The 21572-nt window shown below is 34.0% G+C and overlaps 2 protein-coding genes across 6 annotated transcripts in view; one reads left to right on the top strand and one right to left on the bottom strand.

Moving 5' to 3' along the window:
• The window catches only part of TWF1 (twinfilin actin binding protein 1), a 372084-nt gene that overhangs the window by 167483 nt on the left and 183029 nt on the right, over positions 1-21572 (top strand). The window lies entirely within an intron of this gene.
• Positions 1-21572, bottom strand: part of TMEM117 (transmembrane protein 117) — a 200885-nt gene that overhangs the window by 40370 nt on the left and 138943 nt on the right. For all 4 annotated transcript variants that reach the window (XM_069094237.1, XM_069094238.1, XM_069094240.1 and 1 more), the window contains one exon: positions 15031-15190. In XM_069094237.1, coding sequence (XP_068950338.1) covers positions 15031-15190 — 160 coding nt within the window. The remainder of the gene's footprint in view (positions 1-15030; positions 15191-21572) is intronic.

Genomic DNA, 21572 nt, shown 5'->3' with positions numbered 1-21572 from the left:
AGTGTCGAAATGCATACATGCAAAGCCTCAAGGGGGAATATAAATTGGTATCAATTCCCAAAAGTCCTTTTGGAATAACTCAAAAAGGATTTTTAAAATCAAGTAAGAGAGATAGAAGAAAAATTGGGGAAAGAAATAAGAGATATGCAGGAGAATTATGAAAAAAAGAATCAACAGCTTTGAAAAGGAATTAAAAAAAATTAACTGAAGAATTGACCAAATGGAAAGAAAAATCCATTGAATAAAACAACTTCTTTAAAAGTAGAATTGACCAAATGCAAAAGGATGAACAAAAACTAATTGAAGAAAATAATTACTTAAAAACTAGAATTCGACAAGTGGAAGCTAATGACTGTCTGAGACATCAAGAATCAGTCAAACAAAATCAAAATAATAAAAAAAAACAGAAGAAAATGTAAAATATCCCATTGCAAAAACAATGGACCAGGAAAATAGATTTAGGTGACATTATTGGACTACCTGAAAGCTATGACGTAAAGAGTCCAGAGAGTATCTTTCAAGATATCAAGGAAAACTGCCCTGATAGTCTAGAACCAGAAGATAAAACAGTAGTTGAAAGAATTCACTGATCACCTCCTGAAAGAGAACCCAAAATAATAACACCAAGGAATATTGTAGCCAAATTCAAGAACTACCAGGTCAAGGAGAAAATACTGTAAGCAGCTAGAAATAAATAATTCACATATCAAGGAACCATAGGCATGATTACAGAGACCTAGCAGCTTCTACATTAAGGATCAGAGGGGTTGGAATATAATATTCCAGAGGGCAAAGGAACTAGGATTACAACCAAGAATCAATTACCCAGCAAAACTAAGCATAATCTTTCAGGGGAAAATATGGACATTCAATAAAATAGGTGACTTTCAAACTTTCTTGATAAAAAGACCAGAGATGAAAGTAAAATTCGATCTTCAAATAAAAGACTCAAAAGAAGCATAAAAAGGTACACAGAAAAGAAACATGTTATTAAATAAAATTAAATTGTTTACATCCCTACATGAGAAGATGATACTTGTACTTAAGAACAGTTATATAATCAAAGGAGAGATGTTTCCTCCTCTCCTGGCCTCTGCTCTGGTCTGTGAATGACTACAAGCTCTCTTTTCTGCCTTGAAATTGTAAGGAGGATTCTCTGTCCACCACCGCCATAAGCTCCACCACACGCTCTGCTACACCATTACTTCTTTTCATTCCAGGACTGTCACCCAAGATTGTGACCCATATCCAAGCAGGGCAAAGCAAGAGAATTCTGCCTCAGCACTAGCAAAGGGATCCCTGCAATCCCCCTCTGACACTCGATAGCCCCACTGTCTATGGGCCAAAAGCTCCAGAATCAGTCCCAGCTACCAAAACCCTAGGGCTGGGTACCAACAGTGCTCCTCTCTCACCCAGGTCCAACAGACCTTTCCTACTGACCTTCTAAATTGTCTTTGACCTTTCTGGATTGAGAAGTCTGGAAACTTCCACAGCTGCCAGTGATTCAGTCCTCTGAGGCCTCAGATTGCTGGGACCCCATCTGTGCTTACACATTTTGCACTGGATTGCTATACTCTCTCAGACTAGTACAACAGACCTTTCCTGTTGACCTTCCAGGTTGTCTTGGACTAGAAATTTGTTTCAATCTGTAATTTTGTGAGTTAAGCTGCTCTAGAATTTTAGAGTCTTTTTTTACAGGTATGAGGAAATGTTTGGGGGAGAGTTCAAGCAAGTCCCTGCTTTTACTCTGCCATCTTAGCTCCACCCCCAATTCTTCATTATTCTAACAGAAACTCCATTCCTTCATCTGTTCCTCATATGACATGACTTTCAAAGTCACCATTCTTATTGTCCTCATTTGGATACAGTCTAGTTTGTAAACAACTTTCCTAAAATATGGAACCCAGAATTTAGTACGATACTCCAGAAGAGGTCTGACAACTACAGGGCATGAGTTGCTCAATCTCCATGATTATTTGTCTGTCGAAGGAGCTCAAGTTTGCAATAACTTTTGTTTTGTCTAGCTTAAAAAAAATTTGTGGGTCAGATATATTATGAAACATAATACATCTCCTTCATCTTTTCTATAAAACTAATAATCATACTGTCTCTTTTTTATATTTCAGAACAAATTTTTATCTTGAAAAATGCAAAATATATTAATTTATAATCCTATAGACTATAAAATGATAAAGTATATTTCAAGTTTTATAATTTTACAGATTATAGAATATACACTATTGGTGACACTCAAAATGATCCCAGTTTAAATAGTTCCTCTGACAGAGACTGAGGATATTGTAACTATACCTTTAAGGGAGAGGGAAGAGAACTCTGAAGGGACTGATAGTTTGTCATTCTATCAGGAATCTGTGAGATAAACATAAGAGCTTGAATGTAATCTTGTGTGAGACTAAAGAGCTAAATGTCATTGTGTAAGAGTCTAAGATAGATAAATTAACTGTCATCTGTGAGGAGTCTGTAAATGATATTTTGAAGGATGTAAGAAACCCTATGGAGAAGAGATATTCTAGAGAAAGTATCCTGAAAAGAATTTTTTAAAAGACACTGATTTCTATCCTGAGAGCATAATCTTTAGACTGTGATTCTAGTATCTGTGCAGGAATGAGCAATTGCAATCAGTGGTTATACAGAAATCAAGGGCTGTGACTTTTCTCACAATGAATATGTTATTGAAACATTTATCTTTACATTTTATTAGAGGATTGTGAATAAATTACATAGTCATTAATGTTTGTCTAAACCATGACAACAAATTTTGATATGGGAAGAGTAAAGTTCATAAATATTATTTTTAATAAACTCAGCTGGAGACTCAAAGTAAATTAATAGATGTTGAAATTTTATTTGTGAGGAAATATCAAAACATAACACTGCACTTTCTTTGAACCCTGTATAACAGAATTAATAAGGCAATGACTCAGGTGCAATGATTAGCAGTGAGGGAATGTTTGTCCCCGAGAGCACCCTAAAGGTGTTGGTCATACTTAGCAAACAATACTCACAGCCTTATCTACCTGCATATTCCCTGGAGGACTAGCAAATAAACTATTTTTAGACAGCAGCAAAGAGAGGTCAATAGGAATATGTTCTATGTCCTAAAGAACTGCACCCTGAAAATAATTTCAATAAACCATCCTAAATTTAGTCCCATCAGCTGTGTAATCACTGGTCTGGTATTTTAAGACTCCTCCAAGTTCTACTAGAGGATTTCCTCAGAATTCAGCTTGCTTTAAAAACAGCTAAGAGAGATTGAATTTTGGAGATTGAAAGTGATCGTTTAGAAAAGGAAAAATTAGGGGTGGCCAGGTAGCACAGTGAGTAAGAGCACTGGCCCCAGAGTCGGGATAACCTGGGATCGAATCAGGGCTCAGAAGCTTAGCACCACACACAGAAATAACTGGCCATGTAACCTTGAACAAGTTACTTAACCCCAATTGCTTTAAAAAAAAGGAAAGGAAAAATGAAGAATTATGTCCTTGCATGCCAATGCCCTGCCCTTGCCAAAACTTAATGTCTTTCCCTTCTCATTTTTCCAGGAAAGCCTACAAATTAGAAAGCCTCCTCAACTTTAAGGAAGTTAGCTAACATACACTTTTGATTTGTCTTGGTAAGGAGTTTTGTCCTTTGGATCTTACTATGAGATTTTGTGTAATTGAGAAAAGAACTATTGGCATTCAAGTGGGGGGGGAAGAATGTTTTTTTTTTAATAATAATGAAGCTAAGTTGCACAGCTGAACATGAACACAGCCAGCCAAGGTGAGGGACCTTAACAATGAGAGTCTAGTAACTATGATGAAGAAACTTTTTGAAATTTTTATATGTCATTTCAGAGAACATTAGAAATGTTGGTGTAAGGTACTAGAAGGAACCTAAAAGAGCAATGTCTTATTGTTTTTTATTAAATTAATAATCATTTTTAAAATTTTGAATGTGAAATTCTTTCCCTCCCTTCTGTCTCTTCCCTAGCCATTCAGAGGGCAAGCAATATGATACCCATTATACATATATACACACACACATACGTATGTATATATTCTTACCTCTTTTGAATGAGTTCAGATGAGAGTGAGGCTCAGTGTTACTCACTATGTATACACATACACCATTTTCTTCTCCTTTATAAAAAAATTATATATATATATATATATATATATTGCACACCTCTTTTATGAGATAATTTTTCCCATTTGTCTTCCCCCTTCCCCCTTCTGAGATTATCCTAAAATAGTAGAATCATTGTTGGAAATACACTTAGTAGTGCTATTGCTTAGTCAAAGGGTACAGGCAGTTCAATGACCCTTTTTTAAAAATTCATTATAAGAATTTTTTCCCCACATTCTCTGTGCATAGTATCAAGCATGAACTCACTCCCTGGTCTCAAGAAATTTACAGTGTGGCTTGAAAGAAAACCTGTGAATAGCTGAATAACAGCGTTTAACAGTGTTAAGACACAGCATATTCATCACAAGACAATGTGGTGCAAGTGCTATAGATAAGAAATGCCAGAAGTAAAGAGAAGTCACTGCGCTCAATTTAGAATCATGTTTTTAAATTTTTTTAATTTAATTTTTTTATTTAAAGCTTTAATTTTGTATTTTATTTTTCCAGTTACCTGTAAAAAACAATTTTTAACATTTATTTTTAAAACTTTGAGTTCCAAATCCTCTCTCTTCCTCCCTCTCCACCTCCCACCCCATTGAGAAGGCAAGTATTTCAATGTAGGTTATACATGTGTAGTTATGCAAAACATATTCGTGATAGTTATGTTGTGAAAGAAAACATACATAAGAAAAAAAACTCAAGAAAAATGAAGAAAGTAAAGCTGCTTTCAGAGATACTTCAAGAAACATGTAAGTTTTCAATTCTTCCAAGACAGTATGACCTAAGTTTTTGTTTGTTTGTTTGTTTTTACATTAGTGTTTACTACTCTCCTGGCCTGTGCTCTCATTTGAGTACCCAGATTCAATTATGGTCAAAGTAACAGAGTCCTGACTCAGTGCTAGAAAAAAAATAAGACCCCTGTGCTCTCTTTCTGACAAATTGTTTGACCCCTTTACTCTCTGTGGGTTGAGAGCTCCAGAAGCTGATTTAGTCACTACCAAGGTCTGCTCCTGGTTTGCTGGGATCAGGGCTGTGCTGGTATGGCCTGTGCTAAACTACACTCCTCTCTCACCCTGGGGCAATGGACCTTTTCTGCCAAACTTCTATCTTGTCTTGGGATAGAAATTTGTTTCACTTCATCTTTTTGTGGGTTCTGTTGCTCTAGAATTTGTTTAGAGTCATTTTTAAAGGTATTCAGAATGGTATGGGTAAGAGCTGCCTTCACTTTGTCATTTTGGCTCCATCTAAGTTTAATAACTCCTTAGGCATAATTCCAGATTGCTCTCCAAAATGGTTGGATCTGTTCACAATTCCACCAACAATGAATTAATGTCCAAATTTTTCCACATCCCCTCCAACATTTGTCACTTTCCCTTTTAATTGTTTTAGCCAATCTGATAGGTGTAAAATGATACCTCAAGATTGTTTTAATTGGCATTTCTCTAATCAATGATGATTTAGAGCATTTTTATATAACTATAAATCGTTTTGATTTCTTCATTGGAAAACTGACTATTCATATCTTTTGACCATTTATCAATTGGTGAATGACTTGCATTCTTACAGATTTATAAAAGATATTTATATATTTGAGATATGAGACCTTTATCTGGGAAACTGTCTGAAATTTTCCCCCAATTTTTTGCTTTCCTTCTGATCTTGTCTATATTTGTTTTATTTGTTAAAAAAAGAACTTTTTAATGTCATTGAAATTGTTTATTTTACACCTCACTCTGCTCTCCATCTTTTATTTACTTATAAATCATTCACCTTTCCATAAGTTTGATAAGTAATATATCTCATGCTCTTCAAATTTTCTTGTAATATCTCTCTTTATATCTAGGTCATGTATCCATTTTCAACTTTTCTTGGTAAATGGTATAAAATATTGGTCTATGCCCAGTTTCTGCCATACTACTTTACAGTTTTCCCAACAATTTTTACCAAATAATGAATTCTTATCTCAAAATTTTAAGTCTTTACATTTCTCAATACAAGGTTACTATATTCATTTACTGTTGTAAATTGTATGTCTACTCTCTTCCATTAATCTATCTTTCTATTTCTTAGCTAGAACCACAAAGTTTTGATAAGTATTGCCATATAATATAATTTAAGACCCAGCACTGCTAAGCCTCCTTCCTTTACATTTTTGAAAATTAATTCCTTTCATAGTCTTGACATTTTGCTCTTCCAAATAAATGTTATTATTTTTTCTAATTCAGTAATATAATTTTTTGCTAATTTAATTTGGATGTCATAGAATATATAAATTGTGATTTCGGCCCTGCCTACCCATGGACAATTAATATTTCTCCAATTGTTTAAATCTGATTTTATTTGTATAAAAACTTTTTTTATAATTTTGTTTATATAGTTCCTGGGATTGTTTTGGCAGATTTACTCTCAAGTATTTTTTCTTTTGCTTTTTGGAGGGCAATTGGGGTTAAGTGACTTGCCCAAAGTCACATGGCTAGTTTTTGTGTTAAGTGTCTGAGGCCAGATTTGAACTCAGGTCTTCCTGACTCCAGGGCTGGCACTCTATTCACTGTGCCACCTAGCTGCCCCCCCTCTCAAGTATTTTATACTATCTAGTTCATTTAAATTGTGTATTTCCTACTATCTTTTCTTGCAGTGGTTGTTTGATTATATTACTAACAAAGATGAAGTTAAAGCAATTATGAAGAGTTCTTTTGCCCAACTGTATGTCAATAAATTTAACAATTTAAGTGAAATGGAAGAATACTTAACAAAAATATAAATTGCCTAGAATAGCAGAAGAGTAACTTCAGAATTTTTTCTTTTTCTTTTTTAAATTGTGCCTTATTTTCTTTTTTAATCTTATTTATTATTTACTTTATTTATTTTATATTTCATTATTCTTTTTAGACAAAGAAATTGAACAGGTCATAAATTAGCTTCCTAAAGTACGAGTGAATTCTATCAAACATTGAAAAATCAACTAATTCCATAATTAAATAATTTATTTAGAATGGGCAAAGAAGGGATTCTACCAAACTCCCTTCATGAAACAAATGTGATAGATGCTGATATCTAAACCAAGAAGAGTAAAAACAGATAAGGATTATAAATTCATTTCATTAATGAATGTGAATGCAGAAATCTACACCTTAGTTGTGAAGAAAGTGCTTTCCTTCCTTGGAACTAAGGAATATATTATATTATAATGTTTCAGGGGTGTGTTTGTGTGTGTGTGTGTGTGTGTGTGTGTGTGTGTGTGTATGTAGGAAAAGAAAAGGCAGGAAGAGAAAGTAGGAAGAGAGGATGGTGGAATAGACACACAGATACTCTTTCATTTGAAACAAAGATTCCAACAAAAATACCCATTACCAGGTGCTAGCTATAATACATTATTTATGAATGAACCTAATTATTTTACAGGCATTATTCACAGGTTATATAAATATTAAAAAAATGTAAATTTCCTTCTGAGTCTGAAGTTATTTTCACATTAGTAATACCTGACTTAAAAAAATTCTTTCATTCTCTCATCACATTAGATACCATAAAAAATCTGTCCTAGGTAACCTCCTGCTCATCTCCATTAGACTAGTGTTAAAAGTGATAAAATGGAGGATATAAATGATCTTAAGATTCAAAATGTTAAACATAGAGCACAGTAGACATTTCTTTTTTCACAGGATGAGAAACAGCAAAAGCCTTTTTTTATAACTGCATCATTTTGGGAATCTGATATATATCACTGTCACAATATTTAGAGCTAGCAGCTTATGACCATGAAAAACTGGTAAGAAAGGGAAGGATTAGATCTTTCTCAGGACATCTTGAAAAAAATACTTCATTACGGGGGCTCACTTTGAGAAGAGTTGTATGATTTGACCACTTTGACAAGGCAGCTGTTGAGCCCCTCAGCTTTGAAAACCCAGATGTTGGTGCTTCACTCTCTTGTACCTGACTAGAAATCCTTTACAAAAGAAATCAATGATGATTTCCTTGAAGAAAAAAAAAGAGTCAACATGAAAACAAGAAAAAGAAAAAGAGAACAAAGTTGGGAAGTTTACAAGAAAGAATGCTCTAGCAAAGCAGGATAGTCAGCTGCAGATTGATGCAACCAGAATGATTCCACAAGTAGGAGTGTCTGGAATATATTACCATCCCTACCCAATAAACCCTTCATTGATTTGGGTTCTACTCCAAGCATCTACCACAACAGGGGAAACATATTTTGCAAATGTATGTCTCCCTGGTTGGGTTCTGTTTGATATTAATGATCATAGGCTTTTCAAAATCATAGAAATTTTTCTCATTCAGTTGTTCAGTCATGTTTGACTCTTTGTGACCTCATTGACCATAGTATGTCAGGCCCTTCCATCCTATATTATCTTGAAAAGTCTCTTCAAGTTCATGTTCATTGTTTCCATTATACTACCTGTCCATCTCATCTTCTGCCATTCCCTTTTCCTTTTAATCCTATAAATATTATATATAAACACTATATTTACTTCTATATACACAAAAAAATATTTTATTTCCTGTTTACTCACTCAAAGAGTATGAGGATGTGTTACAGCTGGCCAGGGACACTATCTTCCCATGCAGCAACTAAATAAAACTACTCTGAACTATTTATACTACATATATGTAGTATATATACACACATGTATATGTACATATATGACATGTACATAGGATATATAAATGTATTTATATACACATTATATACATATGTATAAGCCCAATTAGTCAAATACCAGAAGCTTTTAATTATTTGAAAATAACATGATTTTGCTCTACACCGTAAATTCTTATTATATTAAACAACTATCACCTCTGAATAAGTACCTTATTGAATCATGTTAAATTGTTGGGTTTTTTAAATTTGTAAAGAGCAACATACATGGTTCTTAAACTTTAGATCACCTTCACTTTACTGATGACAGAACTGAGACACAGAGAGAAAAGTTGTGACATCTCAAAGTACACAGAGGTATTTAGCAATTCTGGCTACAAATTCATAAGTCTTTCTCCTCTACCATGTCGCAATTAACTTTGACTCATTCTAGGCACTTCATAGTTGAAATCGATGTAACAAACGTTAAAACACAAATTTCATATTTGCTTCATAGTGAAATGTTTGAAGGATTTCAGTTACTTTTCCTTTAAAACATTTTCAAATGATAAATATTTATTTTCTCTTATTTCAACCTCCCCTTCCCCAAGGAGGGCAAAGAAAAACAAAACCTTAAGAACAAATTACAAAGTCCAGGAAAACAAATTTCCACAGTGGAGAGTCATGATTGTTTTATAATGCTTTAAGAATTGCTTTTCATTAGAAGGCAAAGTGAAATATCTCATGGGAAAAACTACTGACCTGGAAAATAGATCTAGGAGAGATAATTTAAAAATTATTGGACTACCTAAAAGCTATGATCAAAGTAAGAACCTAGAAATCATCCTCCAGGAAGTTCTCAAAGAAAACTGCCCTGATGTTTTAGAACCAAAGGGCAAAATAGAGGTTGAAAGAATCCACCAATCACCTCCTGGAAAAGATCCCAAAAAGAAAACTCCTAGGAATATTATAGCCAGGTTCCGGAATTTCCAGATTAAGGAGAGAATATTACAAGCAGCCAGGAAGAAACAATTTGAATATTGTGGAAACAAAATCAGGATAACCCAGGATCTGGCAGTTCTACACTGAGGGATCGAAGGGCTTGGAATGTGATATTCCGGAGGGCAAAGGAACTGGGATTAAAACCAAGAATCACCTACCCAGCAAAACTGAGTATCATGTCTCAAGGGAAAATATGGTTATTCAGTGGAATAGAGGACTTTCAAGCATTCTTGATGAAAAAACCAGATTTGAATAGAAAATTTGACAAGAAGCAAGAGAAGCATGAGAAGGTAAACAGGGAAAAGAAATTATAAGGAATTTATCAAAGTTGAACTATTAACATTCCTACATGTAAAAACAATCATTGTAACTGATGAAACATTTCTCAGTATGAAAATAGTTGAAGGGAATAGAAATATATGTATATATATATATGTCTATATATATATGTCTATATAGGAGGGTATGTGGGCATATGAATAAATATGTGAATGTGTGTACATATGTTTACAGGTATACATAGATGGGCACAGGACCAATTTAATAGGAAGGGATGATACTTAAAAGGTGAAATTAAGAGGTGAGAGAGGAATATAATGAGAGGAGATGGGGAGAGACGGAATGGGGTAAACTACCTCATATAGAAGAGGCAAGGGAAAATGGTTACAATGGAGGGGAAGAATAGGAAGGCAAAAGGGAATGGGTCAACCTTATTCTCATTGAATTTGGCTCAGGGAGGGAATGAAATACACACTAAATAGGGTATCTCACCCTACAGGAGAGTACGGGGGAAGGGAATGAGAGGGGGCATAACGGAAGGGAGGGCAGGCTGGGGCAGGGGCGGAAGTTGGAAGCACCCACATTTGAAAAGGGACGGGATCAAAGTAGAGAATAGAACAAGTGGGAGGTGGGATAGGAGGGAGGGAAATATAGTATTTTACAATATATCTACTGTGTTATTGTTTTGCATTAGCTAAACATGTACAACCTGTACTGAACTGCTTATCTTCCCAGTAAGGGAGGAAGGGAATGAATCTGGAATTCAACGTTTTAAAATCAAATGTTTAATATGTGTATATATACATACATACATATATATACACTATTATTAATACTATTTTACATGTAATTGGGAAATAAGATATACAGTCACTGGGGCATAGAGATCCACCATGCCCTACTGGAAAAGTAAAAAGGGATATGGGAGAAAATATGGGAGAGAGCAGATTGGAGGAGGGGATATCCTGTGGGACTGCTATTTTGGGGTGGTGGGTAGGGGAAAAACAGGGAGAAAATTTGTAACTCAAAATCTGGTGGAAATGAATGATTTAAATCATAAGTTAATAAAGCATTTGAAAAATGAAAATAAAAAGAATTGCTTTTCATATGTTTAACATTATTGTACATGTATAACTTCAATCAGATTGTTTGCTGTCTTGGGGAGGCGGGGAGGACAGGGAGAAAATTTTGGAACTCAGGATTTTACAAAAATGAATTTTGAAAACTATCTTTACATGTAATTGGAAAAAGAAATGCTATTAAGAAAAAAAGAGTTGTTTTCCAAAAACACCACCTGTCTCTTAATGTTTTTCATTGATAGCAGAGTCCCTTTACCCTTTAACCATAAATTCACTCAGATTTTCATTTCTATATTTCATTGCTGCTTAATCATACATACTATATCAAATGACTTAAAATAACTCATTCATTCTCCAGTTCTTGATAAATGTTTTTTCCCAATTCTTTTCCCTTCTTAGTTTCAGAGACCTAACACTTCTCTGGTCCTTCTCTTACATGTCCAACCACTTGCTTCTTATTTGTGTCTTTCAAAAACTTCTCTTCCTTTTCCTTTCACCTAACTGTATATTCTCTAAGCTTCAATCTTATCTTTAACCATCTCTTTTGTTTATCTGTGTTCTTTCCCATCAACCATCCATTGTTTCTCATGGCTTCAAATATGACATCTATGCAAATGACTCAAGTTTATGTTTCCTATCCTGATTTCTTACCCAACTTCCATTTCCCAAACTGAATTCATCATATTTCCCCAACCCAACTTCATCCCCAAATTCCCTATGTGACACTGTCTTGTAAGGCATAATAATCCTATAATTCCAGATGTTTTGATTAGAAACTTTGGGATGCTGTAATGAAAGTAATTGGAATTGGTTCCTGGAATGTTCTGGGAAGAGGAAGGCAGAAAACAGCTAGGTGGTGTATTGTGCTGCAGGTCTTAAACTTGGAATCGGGAAGAACTAATTTTAAAGTCTATCTCAGACTTCCTTCTAGGATTTGGTGATAATATACAGAAATGCTTATGACTTACATAGATTTATTTTATATCTCACATCATTGCTAAGGTTATCATTTCAATTAATTTTTTACTTGACACTAAAGGGTTCTCTAAGTAGATTATATCATTAAAAATTATTCTTCTGTTTCCTCTTTGCCTATGTTAATTCTCTTCATTTATTTTTCCTGTCTTATTGCTACAGCTAACATTACTAGTACTATATCAAATAATAGTGGTGATACTAAACAACCTTACTTTATCCCAGACCTTACTGAGAATATCTCTAATTGTATCTCCATGGCATAATTCTGGTCCTTAGTTTTCAGTTTCATTGAATAATAGGTTATTGAGGAACTCATATTCTAATGTGGAGATAACATGCAAATAAACTATATGTATACAATATATATGCAGAAAAGGTACAAAGTAATTATAGAAGGAAGGAAACAGCAACAGAAAGGACTCATGCAGAAGGGAGGATTTGAGATGGGTCATGTGGAAAACCAGGGAAAGTAAGTGGTAAAGGTTAGGAGGGAGAATATTCTAGGCATGAGGGCGATGTAATAAAAAAGTCTCAGAGTCAAGAGGTATATAATTGGATCATGGAATGAACAAAGTGTAAGAAGAGAATAAAGAAAAGAAGGGACCAGGTTGGGAAGGGCTTGAAATACTAAACAGAGTATTTTATAGTTGATATTTGAAGTAATGGAAAAGCACTGGAGTCTATTGAGTAGAAGAATGACATAGTTAAACTTGTGCTTTAGGAAAAATAGCCATGTGAAGAATTGATTTGAGTGTGAAGAAACATGAGGCTAATTAGGAGCCAATCATAACAGATAAAGTGATGGAGTGATTCAAACTTGAACTAGGCTGGGAGCCATGAAAGTGAAGAGAATGTGACAGATATGAAATGCTGTGGAAATAGATGGACAAGACTTGGCAACTGATTGAATTTGTAGGATGAGAAAAGTGAGGAGCAATCTGTGGTTGTGAACCTGAATACTGGAAGGACAGTGGTGCCCTTGACAGAAATGTGGAAGTTCAGAAGGTCAGGTTTGGGGGGAAAATAATAAGTGCACTTTGGACAGATTAAGGTTGAGGTGACCTTAAGAAATGTAGGTGAAAAGTAGGCCTGCACAGTCTGTGGCCCATGGGCCGCTTACGTGCATGAGCCACTTGTGGCGCACCAAAGCATTTCCTCTACATACAAAGGATGTTTTCCTCTACATTTTTCTTGGGCCACCCAACATCCTTTGGCATGCGGCAAGTGACCCAAAGACTGTAAGTGGCCTGCAGGTCACAGGTGGTGCAGGCCTTTGGGCACTTGGTGCTAGACTGGAATTCACGAGATAATAGATATATGCGTAGAGATAACTATTAAACCAATAAAAGCTGAGGGGATGACAAGAGAGAGTGGGTAAAGAGAGAAGGGAAGAGTGCTATGGACAGATTTAAGGGACAGCAAATGGATGGTAATCCAGCAAAGGAGACTGAGAAAGAGTTACTGGAAAGGTAGAAGCTGAACAAGGAAGGAGCTATATTAGAAACACCAGGGAGGATAGAGTATATAGAAGAGGTGCTGCTCAACAGTGTCAAATGCCATAGAAAGTTTAAGAAGGATGAGACTTGAGAAGTCATCAGATTTAGCATTTAAAAGCCTAATTCAACAAACAGATTTTTTATAAATAGATATAACATTCTATAAACAGACATAATGATCTATATTTTAAAATCAAAACAATAAGTAAAAGCCAAATGCTACTTTTAAGTTATCTGCATCCTATTTTGTAACTATGGCACAATCTGAATTATCACCAGTTCAAACTGCAATATAGTCAGCTCATAAATCATTGCTAGCTTACCACAAATGCATTAAATACTGATTTTAAACAAATATATGTGAACTATCTTTCCCTCCAGAACACAGCAGTGACTTTGCAGTCCCTACTGTCCTCCAGAAAAAAGGGTATCACATTTGGTATTCTATGAACTAAATAAATTAATTATACCTCTGAAATAATCTTCCCTTGGATAATTTGCTTTATTGTTGCTGCTGCTGTTGTTTTTATTTTAGCTTATGTTAATTTGAGAGGAGAAACTATTGATAACTTGTGAAACAATCAAGGAAAAATACAGGAAACAGTTGGCCGTTTTATAGATAAGATGAAATGCCAAGAAGCATCTGAGAACTGCCATGCCCACAGGTCCTATTTTATTTGCCCAATTAAAAGCAGCATGCTTCAGGTCCTAAGTGATTTACAGCCCACAATTGTTCTAGTTACATTGGTTTTGGCTGACTAGTAAGAAAGATATTATACAGTCTGGCACCAAACAAGAGAGAAATATTGCTAACAAGAAAATGGAATAATCTTTAGTGAATACTAAGAGCAAGCAATCATTTTAATAAACAGAAAAAATCATTTTGCATCTTTCCATTATAACTTATATAATACTGAGTATGTTTCACAAATTATTTTCTCAGCTTTGCTGAGTTTTAACACCTTCATTCTGTATCATTTCAGCAAATAGTGGGGTTTTCCCTCCTCCACTATAGTCCTGGTAGAAAAAAACCTCCAAGAAAGCCAATCCCTAGACGCCTACCTTAAAATTAAAAAAATAATAATAGTGGACACTATTCTCACAAGAAAAAGTCAATCTCAACCTCCTGCCCCACTCCAAAAAATATGACCAGAAAGTCCTCTGCTAATAAGGATAAGGACTATATCTGTCATTTCAAGACCATGAGATTCTGGCAGTCTAAAAGAACTGCTTAGAGAATTGAGAGGTTAGATGATTGGCCCACATTCACACAACCAGAATACACCAAAGGCATGATTTGAACCAGGAATTCCTCATTTTGAGGTATAAGATCTCTATTCACTATGACATACTGCCTTATCCTTCTACTAATAGCCGTTGTATATGAAGCATTTGGGATAGATTATGAAACCTATGTCATTTGGAAAGAAAAAATGATTGCTTTAGTGAGTGGAGTGAAAGACCAGAGAGCCCAGTGTACCTGCATGACAATAAGAAGATCAAAGACTAGGATGAAGGAAGCCAAGAAGGCTCTAGAGACTTCATCACTGGGCAGAAATCCACGATTCAACTTGTCCCAGCTGATCCAATCAGTGGTGATGACAAGCACAACGACAGAGGTCAAAGTGAAAAGAACTGCCCTGTAAGAAACAAAACACTTCTTTAAGAACACTGTAAAAAAAGTTTTAATGAGAGATGTGACTTGGTCTATGATTTGTTAATAAACTCCTTGTTCATCAGATCCTCTATCCCAAAGCATGACAACCTTAACAGAAAATACAAAAGTTAAATGTAGCAACTTATTTTAAAAGTAGAAAGATATTAAATGTGTGTCATCCCATATGACTTTCTTTGACACAGATTTTCTCTAACAAATATGAAAATATTTAAAATCCTATGCAACAAATTATTGTGCACAAATATTATTAATGAGTGTAGTTAGCTTTTCAGCATGAGTTCTAAACAGTACCAGTCTTAATACCTTACACATTGCACTTTACATATTTTTTTTCAGGACAGCTAGGTGGTAGAGTGGATCGAGTTCAGGGCCTGGGGTCAGGAAGACTAATCTTGCAGAGTTCAAATCTGTGCTCAGACATTTACTACCTATGTGACCCTGGGCAAGTCACTTAACCCTGTTTGCTTCAGCTCCCTCATCTACAAAAATAAGTTGGAGAAGGAAATGGCAAACCATTCCAGTATCTTTGCCAAGAAAACCCCATAAGGGTCAGAAAGAGTTGGACATGACTGAAAAACAACTAAACAATAATATTTTTCAGTTATTGCAGTAGTTGTAGTTGCACAAAGAATCACACAAGGTACAGTGCAAATACATGGAGGAATCATTTGCTTTTATCATCCACTCTCTGCTGAGGACTATATTAAACATAAACCTCACTGCTTTCAGTGGTTTTGAATGAACCATTCTCTGTCTAGTTCTCTCCTTATTCAATTATTATGACTTTATTTTATCTTTAATCATCTATTTCTATAAAAAATTACACTTTAAAACTTCAAGGATCTAGGATTTTATAGATACATCACAAATACAGATCACAGGATCTGTCATAGAAGATGATTTGTAAAACAAGTTATTAATAATAATCATATTAATAATATATTATTATTATCCTCTCGCCACAATAGTGATGAGCCTCTTTCAATTTAGATAAGGTGATCCTTAAATGAGAGACATTCATTTCAAAACCCATTGTGAATCTTTTCCAACATGGGAGAAATTGACATCATGAACCTAAGGTTGCCTCCTCATCAATCAACAAATATTTAATAAGTACATAATATGGTCAAAGAATGTGCTAGGTACAAAGAATGAAAGCAATCTCCACTTAAAAGGTTAGCTATAGTCAAATGAGGGAGACAAGAAGAACATATAAATATATGAATCGCAAATAGAAAGTGAATATACACACTATATACACATATTAGTTTGGGAAGAAGGGAATTAACACCTGAGAGAATCAGAAAAGTCATAATGAAGAAGATGGTGCTCAAGCTACATATTAAAGGAGGACAGGGTTTCTGCAAGGTAGAAGTGCATTACAAGAATGAAGGCAGGGTGACCAATGAGGAACAGAAACTGGAAATGTAGTGGCATGAGTGAGGAACAGAGAGAAAGCCAACTTGGTTGGAATAAAGATTAGGGGGGAAGAGAAGGGACTAATGGGCTGAAGAGGTGGGTTGGGAACAGATTGTATTGATTTAAAATCTAAACAGGGTAGTTTATATTTTATCTTAGAAGATAAAAGAAAATTTTGGAGTTGACCAAGTAAAGGAATTAACATGGATAGATTGGTTCTTTTTCATAAAAAAAAATTTATTGATGTATTCTGTTCTTACTTAACCATAGTATCTCACATATCCCTCCTCCCCTTCCCTGAGAACCATTCAAAGTGTTGGTGGGTTATTTTTGAGAGAAAAAAATCAGCATAACTGATTGATAAATTCAGAAAGTCCAAAAACATGCACAATGTGTAACAACTGTGGACTTCCCAGTTCCACCAAGGGGTAGGTTGGGGGTGTTTTCTCATATCTGTCTGAGTCCCATTTGACTTATAATTTTCCTACATTTTCATTTGATTTCTTTTTGTCATTCTTTCCATTTACACTGTTGTAGTTATTGTGTATATTATATTCTTGGTTCGCTTTCTTCATTCTGCATTAGTTCACATAGGTCTTTCCACACTTCTCATTCATTCATCTCATTCATGATATTCATCATGTGTCATTTCTTATGTGCAATAGTGTTCCATTGCATTCATGTACCACATTTTGTTTAGCAATGTCCCAATCTACTTTGTTTCCAATTCTCAGTTATCACAAAAAAAGTGTTTTTATAAATATCTTGGAGTATATGGGGAATTGTTTTCTTCTTAATGGCTCATTTGGGGTATAAACCCAGTAAAGAGTCTCTGGTTCAAAGTGTATGGGCATTTCAGTCACTTGTATTATGACAAATTATTTTCCAAAATAGTTGTTACATTTTACAGATAAACCAGCAATGTTTTAGTGTGACTTGCACAGGATCACAGCTAGTAAGTATCTGAGGCCAGACTTGAACTCAGGAAGATGAGTCTTCCTGACTTCAGGGCCCAGCACTCTACCCACTGTGACACCTGGCTACCCCTTTATAATGTGATACTTAATATTAAGGTCACATGTTCATTTGGAATATATTGTGGTGTGCAGTGTAAAGTATTGATCTAAGTCTAATTTCTGCCAGATTGCATTTTAAGTTTTCCTAGCAGTTTTTACAAATAGGAAGTTTTCCATAAGTGACGTTTTCCATTTTATTAAACAATGAATTATTGAGTTTTATTATTTCTGAACCTCTTTTGTCTAGTCTTCTTCCTTGATTTATCTCTTTATTTTTAACCAAGACAAGAAGGATCAGATCCCTGCTGCCTTATAATATAGTTTGAGGTCTGGAGGTGCTATTCCCCTTCATCTTTACTTCTAGTGATCATTTCCCTTGATATTCTAGATTTTTTTGTTTTTCCAAATGAATTTTCTTATTTTTTCAAACTCTGTAAAGTATCCTCTTAGTAATTTGATTGGTACAGCATTTAAAAAGTAAATTAATTTTGGTAATATCGTCATTTTTACTATATCAACAAGACATGGTGATGAGCACTAAATATTTCTCAAACTATTGAGGTTATTTCTTTATAACTGAATGTATACAAGATTTTTATATTCTTTGAGAAGTTTATCCCAATATTTTATTCATTATATAGTTATTTGGAATGGGATTTCCCTTTCTATTTGCTGCTACTTGTCTTTTGCTAGTATTATATAATCAATCAATCAGTAAACTTTCATTTTTAGTAATCTGTTCCAGGCCCTATGTTAAGAAATTCTATTAATTTTTGAGATTTTATTTTGTGGCATGCAACTTTGCTAACATTATTGTCTCAATTGGTATAACTGATAATTGCCTAAGGTTTTCCAAGTATACCATCAGCAAACAGGGATAGTTTTATTTCCTCTTTGCTTATTGGTTTAATTCTTTTTTCTTATCTTATTGCTATTGTTAGCATTTTCAAAATGAATAGTGAGGAACATGGACACCCTTGCTTCACTACTATATTTATTGGGAAAGGTTCTAGTGTATCCCCAATTGCATATAAAGGTTACTTTTGGTTTTACATAATTTTTTTATTATATTAAAATTAGGTCCCTCTAGGCCAATATTTTGCAAGGTTTTTAGCATGAGTATTGTATTTTCTCAAAAAATATTGTGTGGTTTGGGAGGTTGGGGGCTTTACAATGATTAATTACATTGTTTTCCTAATGCTGATCCATCCTTGCATACCTAGTATCAATCCCATATGATTATAATAATAACTCCTTTTCTCTAATTCAGTTTCATTTTTATTTTAAAATACATTTTTATTCATTTCATTAAATATTTCCCAACTACATGTAAAAATGTTTAATAATCATTTTTTTAAATTTTGAGTTCAAATTCTCTCCTTCCCTCCTAATCCTTCTCCCTCTTTGATAAGGCAAGTAATTTGATATTGATTACACATGTTGTCATACAAAGCATATTTCCATAATAGCCATGTTGCATGGCATTACTTTCTGTGATTCTACCTCCTGTTTGGTCATAAACTATTCCTTATCCATAGATCTGATAGGTATGTTTTTCCATGCTCCCCAAATTTGCTTATGAAATTACCCTTTATGTCTAAACCATTCATCTATTTTGACCTTATCTTGGTATATGGTATGAGATGTTGTTTTATGCCTAGTTTCTGACCAATTGCTTTTTAGTTTTCCTAGCAATTTTTGTCAAATGGTAAGTTCTTACCCTAAAAGCTTGGATGTTTGGGTTTATTAAATAATAGAATGGTCATTTACTACTGTGCATTGAGTATACCATCCTATCTCCTGCAAAAAAGTGGTAGTTTTGTTTCCTTGTCTCCTATTTTTATTCCTTCAGTTTCTTTTTCTTGTTTTATTGCTATAGAAAGCTTTTCTAGTACAATATTGAATAATAGTGGTGATAACAGACATCTTTGTTTGACCTCTGATCTTATTCAGAAGACTTCAAGTTTATCCCCATTATAGATCATGCTTGCTCTTAGTATTAGATAGATAGTATTTATTTTAAGAAAGGCTCCATTCCTATGCCCTCCAGTGTTTGTAAGAGGAATGGGTATTATATTTATAATCATTGGTTTCTATAGATTTTGTTATTGATATGGTCAATTATGCTATAGTTTTCCTATTATTGAACCAGTCCTGCATTCCTGGCATTAAAGCCTACCTAATCATAGTGTGTTATCTTTGTGATATATTTCTATTAATTAACAAAATTGATCTACCATTTTCTTTCTTTGATTTAGTTCTTCCTGGTTTAGATATGGGAACCACCTTTGTGTCATTAAAGGACTTTAGTAGGACTTGTTCTTTACCTATTTTTTCCCAATAGTTTACATGGTATTGTGATTGTTTGGTAGACTTCACTTGTAAATTGATGCACCTGAGGAGATTTTTCTTAGGCTTGTTCCTTGATGGCTTGTTCAATTTCTTTTCCTAAGATAAGGCTATTTAAGTATTCTTTTCCTCTTCTGTTAATCTGGGCAGTTTATATTTTTAAAAATATCCATCAATTTCACTTAGATTGTCAGTTTTAATAGGCACATAATTGGGCAACAAAATAGGTCTTAATAATAGCTTTAAATTTATCTTTCTTGGTGGTGCATTTACCCTTTTCTTTTTCTGGTTATTTGGTTTTCTTCTTTCTTTTTTTAGATCATTAGACAATGTTTTTTCATAACAATTCTAATATTTATTAATTCAATTTTTAAATTTTTATTTTATTAATTTTTCCTTTGATTTTCAAACTTTCCATTTTGGTGTTTAACTGGGGATTTTAATTTGTCCTTTTTCATTTTTTTTAGTTGACTGCCTAATTCACTGATCTATTCTTTCTTTTATTGATGTATGCATTTAGAGATATAAAATTCCCCCTAAATACTGCTTTGGCTGCATCTCACAAATGTTGGAATATCATCTCACTGTTGTCAGTATCTTTAATGAAATTTTTTATGATTTGTTCTTTTATATTCAATTATTTAGATTCTAATCAATTTTAATCTATATTTCAAACACCCATTATTAAAAGTAATTTTATTGCATTATAGTCTAAAAGGGATACATTTAATATTTCTGTTTTTCTGCATTAGGTCATGAGGTTTTTAATGTCCTAATATGTGGCCAATTTTTGTACAGATGAAAATAAGAAATATTCCTTTCTATTCCCACTCAGTTTTCTCCAGAGGTCTATCATATCTAACTTTTCTACAATTCTCTTCATCTCCTTGACTTCTTTCCTTTTACTTTATGGTTAGGTTTATGTAACCCTAGAAGGAGAAAGTTGAGGTCACAAATAGTATAGTTTTACTGTCTATTTCCTCCTATAATTCAATTAACTTTTCCTTTAAGAATTTGGATGCTATGTCATTTGGTGCCTATATATTTAGTATTGACATTACTTCATTGTCTATGGTTCCATTTTGTAAGATGTAGTTTCCCTGCTTATCCCTTTTACTTTGATCTATTTTTGCTTTTTGCTTTGTCTGAGATCATGATTGCTACTCCTGCCTTTTTAACTTCAGCTGAAGCTTAATAGATTGTGCTCCAATCCCTTATGTTAACACTGTGTATCTCTCTCTTTCAAGGGTGTTTTTTGTAAACAATACATTGTATTTTGGTTTCTAATCCATTTTGCTATTCACTTCTGTTTTAGGCTGAATTCATCCCATTTGCATTTATAGTTATGATTACTAATTGCACATCTCCTCCTATCCTATTTTCTGTTCTTCATCTTTCTCTTTTTATCCTTTCCCTCCTCTAAAGTCTGTTTTGCTTCTGACCATTACCTTCTTTTATTTGCCCTCCTTTCCCTTATTCCCTTCCCCTCCAACTTCCCTATTGGGTAAAATAGGTGTATATATATATATATATATATATATATATATATAGATATATATA

Source organism: Petaurus breviceps, unplaced genomic scaffold, assembly GCF_028583685.1.
Source record: "Petaurus breviceps papuanus isolate PSGF00001 unplaced genomic scaffold, PetGlider_PUasm1.0 216, whole genome shotgun sequence".
NCBI classification, from domain to species: domain Eukaryota; kingdom Metazoa; phylum Chordata; class Mammalia; order Diprotodontia; family Petauridae; genus Petaurus; species Petaurus breviceps.
Note: the sequence above shows the minus strand (reverse complement) of the source record. Positions and strands in the feature narration are given on the sequence as shown.